The following is an 11,665-nucleotide window of genomic DNA, read 5'->3' on the forward strand; positions in this document are numbered from 1 at the left end:
AATTACTTAGAACAATAGATATTTTATTATTTAAAATTGTTCAATTACAATCATTCCCTAGCTTCAGGTTTTTTAAGGTGGTTATTCTAAGTTTATTTTAATAAATTCAGTTGGAATGCACGAAACGATCACAATTAGTTTTGGACGTATCTATTATTTCTCCTTACTGGTCTATAAAAGTGTTCAATTATTCATATATACACTGTTCGATCTGTTTGCCATGTATTATTTTGACGATAAAATATATTTAAACTACTGTTCGTTAAATTAATGTCAGAAGTTCAACAGCCATGAGCAGCATAGGAAAACAAAAATGTCTGACCACCTTATAAATGTGAGTATTCTTTTTAATCTAGCTTTTCTTTAATATAAAACAAATATTTTATTGTAGATACCTCGCACAAAATTCATGAAACATTACGAACACTTGGAAAATTAACTATTGCATACTAGTATTTTGGAACAGAACGGATAACATATTGTCAGTGCAATCTTTATTGATCGATTATTGGAAAAAGGGAGGGGGTTGCATATCGCATCTTAAGCAAAAGGCGTATAATTCATTATTGAAACACACTTATATGGAAAACAAGCGCCAATTGTTTCGCAAATGTAGCACTTAAGTTCTAAACAAATTGGACGATGTTTAGTCCTGCTTGCGTTTAACGATCATTTATATAAGATGGCTACATCTGCAAGAACAAAGAAGTGCCCCACCATAGGCAAATGGGGCATTAAGTGTTACCCTTCATCGCCCGTCTGTCCATCCCTACGTCCGTCTTTCCGTCCTTTCGTTCGTCCAATTTTTGTCTCCGCACTCTTTTCTAAGTTTTGCTCATCCAAACTTTATGAAACTCATACACAATGCATATAACGACAACTAGCAAACAGACTTTGGGTTGTGAGTCATTTACCGAGAGATGGCTCCTTTCAACTTGGAACAAAGCTTGAACGGGGGCATTCTTGTCCTCCAATAAATTCTTCATTTATTTTATATTAAAATTGATGAGTAAATACCACCTTTCTTTTAATTTTGAGTGGTTTAAAGTAAGATAGATACATCTGTACCTGTGTGTGTTTATAAAACTAAAATATATATTATTCGAACAAATAAGTGATTTTTGAAGAACTAATATCTATGTTATCATTTCTATTTTCTTCAAGTTGTTATGTTCTAGATATACATTGTATTTTCTTTTTGGTATATTTAAGTCCGCAATAATGTTGATTAATTGATTTTAATATTTTATGATAATCTGATGTATTAGTAAACTTCTTTAAATAGTATTTCTGTTATAATCTTTCCTTTCTCCCAGGGAATGTAAAACAGCATTAAACAATTCTTAGGTCACTGCATTCCGTTAGCGTGTGGAAGCGGTAATTGTGCCCCTCTTGTTGCCGACTTGTTTCTTTATTATTATTGGGCTGACTTCATACACAAACTTCTGAGGAAGAAAGATAAGAAGTTGAAATATCCTTTAACTCTCTGCTATATAAATGATGTACTCTCACTAAATCATTCAAAATTTGGTGACTATGTTGAACGCAACTATCTCATCTAACTAGAGATAAAGGATACAACAGATACAGTTAAGTCTGCCTCATATCTTGACTTACATCTAGAAATTGACAATGAGGGTCGGTTGAAACCACACTTTACGACAAAAGAGATGATTTCAGCTTCCCAATTGTGAACTTTCCATTTCTATGTAGCAACATTCCAGCATCGCCTGCATACGGAGTATATCTCCCAATTGATGCGATATGTATTTCCTATCATGATTTCCTTGATAGAGGGTTGCTGTCCACAAGGAAGCTATTAAACCAAGAGTTCCAAATGGTGAAGCTGAAATCATCCCTTCGTAAATTTTACGGACGCCATCACGAGTTGGTTGACCGTTATGGAATAAACATTTCACAGATGATATCGAATATGTTCCTCATGTCGTAACTATATACAACCCACTTACCTTTTCGCCACGAATGTGACCTTCCGAATTAGACTATTTACTGGGTTTATTATAAAATGAGCAACACGACGGGTGTCACAAGTGGAGCAGGATCTGTTTACCCTTCCGGAGCCCCTGAGATTACCCCAGTTTTTGTTTGGGTTTGTGTTGCTTAGTCTTTAGTTTTCTATGCTGTGTCTTTTGTTCTATTATTTGTCTGTTTGTCTTTTTATTTTTTAACCATGGTGTTGTCAGTTTATTTTCGACCTATGAGTTTGACTGTCCCTCTGGTATCTTTCGCCCTTCTTTTATGTACGTTACATTCAGGAGGTTTAATGAGATGTTCCTAAGATGGTATAGAATAATTGCTGCAGTCTTGTGGATCGCTAATGGTCAGTATAAATATTGACTAAAATAGCCTATAGAAACCCATTTTGCATGGTTGTCATTTGAATTATTACAATTTATATCATTTTCAAATTAAAAACATAAGCTCGGTACCTAAAGATGCGGATCCAGCCATTTTTAAAAGAGAAAGGGGTTCCAACACATGGTAGTCATTTAAAAAAAGGGGGTTAGCCATATGTGCAATACAAAAGTTTATTGAACGTTAAATACGATACATCGTGCTGGTGAAGTGCCTGTCACTGCAATTTGTGCGCATTGCTGTTTGTGTGTTGGTTGTACATTCTTTATGTATAAGTTTCGGAGTTTAGGTGTTATACCACCAAATCATGGTACGTCACATCCGGTTGTATAGGGATAGGTCGGAAAAAAATTCCTTGAATTTGACAGTTGTAGGTAATTAATCCTACATTTCATTGCAGTAAAACATTTTTGTCACATAACATATGTATTGGGTATTTCAAAGCACCATTATTTTTTTATTTGGGGTTTCTATAGAATATTTTGTACTTGATGTTACATAGTTACTAAAGCTTGTACACAGGTTATCTAAGGGGAGAAATTTGACTGGTTAACTTCCAGTGATGGTTATTTTCTTATATGCAATGAAATGTTATGTGAAATTGTTTTTATAGTACTGGACAGGATAAAACTTTACTCGTGTCAAGTATTTCTTTATTTGAAACAAAAGATAAATTCTGCACAATTTTTCGAAAAGTGCAAATTTATCAAAGACTAATAGGGGAAAATCCTTGGTGGTATTACACCTTTAGTGTGATGTCATTTTTTTTACTAAACTAGTACACATTTTTGTTTAGGGCAATCTAAAGCCAAGCGTCTGTGTGCTGTGTGCGTGATGTATGTTATCGCTGTGTTGAAGACCCATGGGTGGCATTCGGCTGTTTTCTGCTCTTTGGTCGGGGTGTTGTCTGTTTGACGCATTCCCCATTTCCATTCCCAATTCTATATGATTCGACTCTTCTTTTCAAGTAAGATCAGATAAGATAAGATAAGAAAACTTAATTTTGATTCGGCATGAGTCCAAATAAGCAACACAAGCTCTAAGGAGCTTTTGACCGAATATAAAAACAAATAAATAACATAAAACAGTGCATTTTGACATTAAAAACAACCTGTAATACAAAGTTCAAATCTCACATACATAGCATGCAATAAAAATAAGCAACAAATTTTCAAATGAAGTAAAAACATGCTTGACCAGAGCAACTTATCGTAGATGGCAATATTCTAAATTAATTTACTGACAGTTATTGCCGTTCTCTTCTTTAGTAATATTTATTAGAAAATAAGAATAATTTAAATGAACCTGAGTTAATAAGTATTTTTTTTACCGAAAGCCACAAAGCGGTATAAGCTTTTGACTCGTCCATCCGTCCGTCCTCACTTTGTTGTATTAAAACTAGCGCCTTTGTCACTTCTGATCTACTTTTTGATGAAAGTTTAATTTATTAAAATCTAAAATGAGGATATGTGTTGGGGGAATTAAGGGGAAAGGTAATATATCTCTTATTAATACATGTAGCCGGGATAGCACCTTCACGTGTTTTTATCAGATATGATTTTAAATGTGTGTGACTGAAAGTTTCCACTCATCAAAATTTTGAATATATTTGTTTTAGTTAGGTAAAAAAAAAGCTGAATTGGGGTATCGTAACTCATATATAATAAAGAAATAACATTAAAAAAAAATGTGGATGCGTGTTTCATGTATCTAAAAGTGTGCACTATATTTTTTTAGGTTATTTAGAATAAACAGAAAAAGTATTACAATTATTCCTTATGATTTAATTCTCAATTCCATTTGAAAAACGTTGATGACGTCATGATCCAATGACAAAATTATGTCTATGAGCTGATACAAAAAAAAACTTTCAGCCATCCAGAAGACGTGCTACATCCAAAATTAGATTATAATCTGTTCAACTGAATTTAAGATGACGTTTGAAATAAGAGTTTATATCCTAACAATTTACCATACCCTATGGACGTTACTGGATCGAGTAACATAACAATTACTTATATACAAAAAATTGCATTAGAAATAAATGGATTGTAATGGCCATGAATATTTAAAATGAATTCTACATTACAATGAAAGCGATGAACGATCTTGAGCAGATACTTATAACACTCAGCCGTTTTACAATGAGAAATCAGATTTTCATCACCGATACCACCCTTGAGATGAGATGTATATATAAGTTGGTGTTCTATCATACACACTATATACAATATAATCAAATATATCTGATTAAATTAATTATTCCTTTTCTAACTAATTATTATATATGGAAAACTAGTTCACAGAATTATTATAACTATAACTAGTGCTATTTAGGAAAACCATATGTACAAGCAATAAACAATATGGAGGCTATTGTGAGTATTAATTATTATGTCTTGTATGATGTGCAGATTAACGTGGTCGACACTATTTCATCTTTGTATTTTATTTCCAGATTAACGTGGTCGACACTTTTTCATCTTTATATTATATTTGCAGATTATTGTGGTCGACACTATTTCATCTTTACATTTTATTTCCAGATTAACGTGGTCGACACTATTTCATCTTTATATTTTATTTCCAGATTATTGTGGTCGACACTTTTTCATCTTTATATTTTATTTGCAGATTATTGGGGTCGACACTATTTCCTCTTTATATTTTATTTCCAGATTAACGTCGTCGACACTATTTCATCTTTATATTTTATTTCCAGATTATTGTGGTCGACTCTATTTCATCGTTATATTTAATTTCCAGATTATTGTGGTCGACACTATTTCATCTTTATATTTTATTTCCAGATTATTGTGGTCGACACTATTTCATCTATATATTTTATTTCCAGATTCATGAGATTTCTGAAGAACAATTGAGAGGTATGTATATGGCTGTTTTATATTTACTGTGTATACTTGCCTGATTTTACGATCTACATTTTTGTAGTTGTCAAATTGATACTTGTGAAATATGTTGTTTTTCGGAGGTTAATTCCATGCATTCTCTAGAAATTCTTTAGCTTTCTTACTTTGTTGTGTTTTGTGCGCTGTTGTTGGTCTGAAACAGTTGGTCGTTTTCTTTCGTTGCCATGCCGTTGTCAATATAAAAGGAAGATTTGGTACTACTGTGAATGAGACAACTCTCCACAAAAGGCCAAATAACACAGAAATTAACAACTATTGGTCAGCTTCCGGTCAGTATATTTTTGACTTATGATTTGAATTCCCCTATGTTATCTTTCGTCTCTCTGTTACAACGAACGTATTATTTTATACTTGTTTTAGAAAAGATAGAAAGTTAATGAAGATGTTAGGACAAATAAGATAATCGCAAAACCATCAATGAACTTAGAGAAGATATCTACAAGTTATAGGTTTTTCAGTCTACATCAGTATACAATAAGAACATATATATAACCCTTAAACTTTCGTAACCTTGACGTTATAGATGAATTATTGCTCTTTACAGTTTTTTGTTGATAAACCCTATATGTATTACAAATTTTAGTGTTTCTTGCACGATTAAGTAGATTTTTATTATTTGTTAGACGCTTACTTCCTATTTCCCATACTTGCATCTTTTTTATATATTGGATTAGGTAAATAGAGAATAATAATAAAACAAAAGTAATAATGGACGTACTTTGGTGTTTTACAAATCCAGCAGACATTCACCTACACTTTTTCCTGTTTGTCGATTGTTGGAAGTACGAATGAGGTCCATTCATTAGCTCATCACGAAAATGAGTTTAGCTTCTTTAATCATTGACAGAATTTGGCTGTTTAAATTTACAAAAAGAAAGGTATTATAGCGGCTACATGTACCCTTCGACACTATAGTAAAACTTCGGAATTTATTATCCCGTCCCTAATGATAGCATATATACATGTAATCTCTTCTAAATTTAATTTTTATGTTCTCTTCTAGAATTTAAGGAAGCATTCAGTCTGTTTGATAAAGATGGCGACGGAACGATATCAGCAATTGAACTTGGTGTTATAATGAGGTCATTAGGTCAAAATCTAAGTGACCAAGAACTAAAAAACATAATCAGTGAAGTTGATGTTGACGGTAAGACGTTAGTTATGAAGGGGGCGATAGGGGGTCTGTTAAAACATATAAACAACACCTCGATTTTGGTAGAAACAGTTAAAAACAAATGCAAAAATGCTGATAACAGTTAACACAGCGAGTTGAAAACAGTAAACAGTTTAAATTTATCTCAGATAACAGTAAACAAAACTAACAACAAAAAGGTCAAAACAGGTTAACATAAAAAGGTATTCCCCCCCTAGTTATGTAATCAAGCTTTTATGTATACTTCTGTTTCATTATAAGAAGAACCCCAAACATGGAAAGATGGATAGACACGTTTTCATTCTTCTGCGCTTCTCACTACTCTTTTTAACGTAATGTGGTAAACAGTACAATCATCTCAATGATGTTTAGAAATTTCTGAGGTTTAACCAGATAAAAGGAATATTACTACTGTGAAAAAAAAAGAAAATCCTTTCTTATGGGCCTTGCTCTATGCTTACTTTAACAGGGTTACACAGTATAAGTCTTTGTTTAACGTCCAATGACCAATACTCTCATGCAATTGAAGTTCGAGAGTAAACTCACAATAAAAACAATGTATATATATTCTGTACGATAGGCCTACCTGATGAAGAGTGCGCAATTGGTTTCTACCAGTATGAGGGTACATTGGCAAGACATTTTTAATTTCAGCCAGCTATCTCAGGCACGCTCATATAGTTGTTGCAAGTGTTATGAATTTACGAGACAAACTATTCTGACCGAATGTGTCTTCATTCCACACAACTAAACGAAAACCCCTTTAGACAGGTTTTTACAATCAGACGGGATAGTCCAAAGGATGGTCATAATTCTATAACCTAGTCAAATTTGGTTGATTTTTGTTCTCAATGCTACTCAATTTCGTAATTGGAACTGTTTTGATTCGAGCGCTACTGATGAATCTCTATGTTGACGCGCGTTAACCAGTATAATTATTGCACTGTTTCATATTTTTCATGTCGGGGACTTTTATAGACGACTATACGGTATGTTGGTTTTTTTCTCAAGACCTGCGGTTGCCTTTGATTGCTCACTTCCACTTCATTTGAAATTTAGTGGATAGTTGTCTCAATGACAATCATATCTTATTTTTATATAACTTCTGGCATTGTGTTACAAGTTTAGAGATTACATTCATTAAATACAGTATAGTGGTCTGAAAATATGTTAAAATATAAACAATAAGGTACTAGAATTTATCATTTTAATAGGAAATGGAATAATAGACTTCCAAGAATTTCTTACTATGATGGCTAAGAAAACAAAGGATACCGATTCAGAGGAAGAAATTCGGGAAGCATTTAAAGTCTTTGATAATGACGGTAATGGAACAATTTCATCAAACGATCTGAGACAGATTATGACGACATTTGGTGACAAACTACCAGACGATGAAATAGACGCCATGATAAAAGAAGCGGACTCAAATGGTGACGGTCAAATCAACTACATTGGTGCGTACTTCTTCGTTCTTGTTTAAGATGTAACTCGACGGAATCTCTGAGCTTACTTTCAAAGATACCGGATTAAAATAGATAATTAAAATAAAAATATTGAGGAACAATTTTAAAAGCAGACATCTAAATAAATAAAATTCAATTTAAAAATGAAGACTCCGAAATGCTTTCAAATTAAATAATAAAAAAAGAAGATCTGGTATGATTGCCAATGAAACAACTCTACTTTATGACAAGATAAAATGTTACGTGGGTACGAATAATACGAAAGCATTCAAATGACTAAACAATACAAAACAAAACACTCTAGAAGTCAAAGTAATTGCCTTTAGTAATGGACAAGTACCTTTCTAATATGCACGGTGTTATATAGCCATTCTTCCCTCATGCAAGTTTTTCCCCGAGGGAAATTTTGGATCATTGCCATTCTTCCCCCGCGGTAATTTGGCAATACGTATACGTATTGTCACTTTTCCCCAATGCCAATCTTTCCCCATAGAATAGATTTCACTATATTTATATCAGTCTGAAAATTAAATATTTTTTGTCAATGTCGACATGGTCGTCAGCTGTATATGTGTCCACTCGTCAGTCTGTATTTTCCACAGTTTTTTTCTAATAGTCCTCTAGTCGGTTTACATTCTCAACAGGATATGTGTTCACAAATCTGTCTACAGGTTTACCAGTCTGTCTATTTCCGTCTACATTTTCATCGGTCTGTCTATGTGTCTACTTGTCTGTCTGCATGTTCAACAGTCTGACTTCATATTCACCGGTCTGTCTATGTCTTCTATTATGTCTACATGTCCACCCGTGTTGACTAATCTATCTACATGTTTACAAGTCAGTTTACGTTTACACCAGTACTAGTGTGCCTACATCTCTACTAGTCTGTGCATGTGTCAACCAGTCTGTCTACAAGTATACCAGTCGGTCTATATGTCTACTATACTGCGTCTACATGTGAATCTGTCTGTCTTCATGTTTATCATCTATATTTTTTTACCGTCTGTAATTGCATTTTTTTTGTATTATTTTGTCTGATCGTTCGAATCTTCAATATGCTGACATTTGCATGCATTCTTTTGACCTGGCAACTAACAACTTACTTTTATTATTTTTATTTTTTACAAAATGTATACTCCATACTACTAGTAATACCATAATCCTTTGAACTGCCAGCAAGTTTTCATTGGGGTTCATTATAAGCCAAGGACCATTTTATTATCACAAAATTTCACGTTGCACGTTTAGTTTTTCTTACAACAGGCTAACACTCACACCACATCTTCTTTTTTATAAAAAATATGACGATTACACTTGTATATACATGTAAGTGATGCAAGTAACGCTTTAGAACTAAATATTCTTTTGCCTAGAATGGTTTACCTTCACAAAGCGTGGCTTGGATGGAGAGTTAATTGTCTCATTGGCACCCATACCACATCTTCTTATATCTATTATCATTCTCGGGGGAGGGGATAGGAAGGGTCCTAATTCCGAAGTCCCGGGCTTAAAAACACGAAATCCCGAGGTCCCGAATTTAAATAAATTTAAATCCCGACATCCCCAAAATTCGAAAAAAGAATTCCCGGATCCCGAAAGGGTCAATCCCGAAATCCCAACTTAAAAACACCCGATACATCAAATAAATATTGATACGATGAAGGTTTGGTACCGCTAAACTAATAAAAAAAGTTACTATTCTTCTTTTTTTTTTGAGAAATATTTATAAAACTGACATCGCCTACGTTATATTTCAAGGGGAAACATTAGCTTCTCGTCTTATAAGGGGGAAAAATTGGTTTGATCCTGGTTGTCCTCCAATTTTATTGAGGGGGAAAAGTTGGATCATGCAATTGGATCGATGCAGTTTTTTCCCCCGGAAAAATTGGCATGGGGGAAGATTGGCTATAGGACACCGGCTCTAATACCGGCGTCACAGATCAGCGTTTAAGTCCTACGTACGCTGGGCGTGTTAAAAAATCATGTACGCTGCCAACACGCTAGTGATTTTGGATGCATTCAACCTGTCAATAATATATGTAACGTGTGTATAACGAGTTATAAGCGTGTATTTGACGTACGAGAAGCGTACCTAAGCGTTTGTCGGGCGTTCAAAAAACGTATGTTGGTGTATGCCTGGCGTATGCATGACGTTTGTCTAAAGTAGATTGAACGCACGCTACTTTGAGACGCGCCCCGGTCGTATCTTGGACGTTCTATTGTGGGGTGTTTGCTACAAACACACACGCATACGTTTAAGTTAAAGTCGAACGACCTTAAAGCGTATACAACGTGCCTTAAATGTGTCTCAAACATATCTGTAGCGTTTTCAACGCGCTTGTAGCGTATGTATTACGTGCGTGTAGCGTACAGGTACGATTGCTCAGCGTTCCTCTGGCGTGCAACTAACGTATACCGATTTTTTCAATTTTCTCTGTACGTTTGGTGCACGCCGGTCTATACGCCAATGTGTGACGCCGGCATAATGGTTTAAATTCATCAAAATTAACAGATTATATATCGAAGACCTGCCATTGATATTTTAACCATTATTGCATAAAAGACACTACACATTACGATATAACAAATGACAACCTGTTAATTGTATTGGCAGTAACGTGACTTAGTTGTCTTATTAAAACTGTATTGTTAAATTTTTTTTATTCAAGCGTCAATGACGAGTCTTTTGTAGACGAAACGCACGTCTGGTGTACAAATTTTAATACTGATATCTATGATGTGTTTATTTACAATGAAATATGCCAACATCGGACAAATTAAATTACTTTTAATTTGATTTCAGAATTCGTGAGGAAAATGTGTAGATATTGAAGAAAGGACGGTGTTAAGAAGATTCTTTTATTTAGGAATTCATAGGGACCAAAACATTTAATGAAGCCTTGGTATTCTGATGTTTTTCATTTTTAATATTTTGTTTGAACGGTCAATGCAAGCTGGAAACTGTATAAGTTACAATTTTACATTTTTTCTTTGATAAAAAATTGCTTGAATATTAAAATTTGAAATCAGCCATTGCACAGTGTTTATTTTCCATCCAGTTCTATATTAACATTGATTAAAGGCAATCTGATTACCGGGTTTTATTACAACCTAACCAAGCTCCAGAATGTATTGGAGATGTAGTAACAAAACTTTCATAGCAGCGGCCGTTATCAATATATATACTTTTGTTTATGGTATCAAATTCAAAAGCCATTTAGGCGGGAAAATGAAGTGTTCGTTTATTTTTCTTTTATTTTAAACCAATTCAAAAGGTGTGGCCACGTAACGCGTTATTATGTAGAAGGATTATCCGTTCTGATACCATTAAACCGCGGACAATACTTAGAAAACTTGTTATAAAATTGTGTATCAATAGCCGAGGACTTCTTATGGAGAAACTGTCCTTCAAAGACGATTTGTTTTTTTCTCTTTTTCCTATTTTCGGGAAAATTATCATAGGTAAAGAGAAACTAAAACTGACAAGAATGATCAACATGTAGAAAAGATATACAAATCAATCAACATTACTGAAATCATCTGTCGACCATACAGGAGTTAATGGCATTTAATGAAAATGTGTACCGATGTTTTTGGGCTTTTTTGTTATTTTCGAAACATTAAAAGAAACAGAAACTTGAGATAGTAACATTGATAGGAGGATATCTACAAGATCTTCTGTTAAGTCAAACATGACCTAAACGGTCAGTATTTTCCGTAAATATAATTGCCCTTTATTG

The 11,665-nt window shown here is 33.8% G+C and overlaps 1 protein-coding gene across 1 annotated transcript; it reads left to right on the forward strand.

Annotated features, from left to right (window-relative positions):
- Positions 1 to 204: 204 nt before the first annotated feature.
- On the forward strand, positions 205 to 10,959 carry LOC143066297 (calmodulin-A-like). Its single transcript, XM_076239284.1, has 5 exons — positions 205 to 334; positions 5,231 to 5,261; positions 6,310 to 6,453; positions 7,674 to 7,916; positions 10,729 to 10,959. The coding sequence occupies exons 1-5, from the start codon at positions 314 to 316 to the stop codon at positions 10,755 to 10,757; spliced, it is 468 nt and encodes a 155-aa protein (XP_076095399.1). The 5' UTR covers positions 205 to 313; the 3' UTR covers positions 10,758 to 10,959.
- The last annotated feature ends 706 nt before the right edge of the window (positions 10,960 to 11,665 follow it).

The sequence above is a fragment of the Mytilus galloprovincialis genome, chromosome 3, assembly GCF_965363235.1.
Source record: "Mytilus galloprovincialis chromosome 3, xbMytGall1.hap1.1, whole genome shotgun sequence".
Classification (NCBI taxonomy): domain Eukaryota; kingdom Metazoa; phylum Mollusca; class Bivalvia; order Mytilida; family Mytilidae; genus Mytilus; species Mytilus galloprovincialis.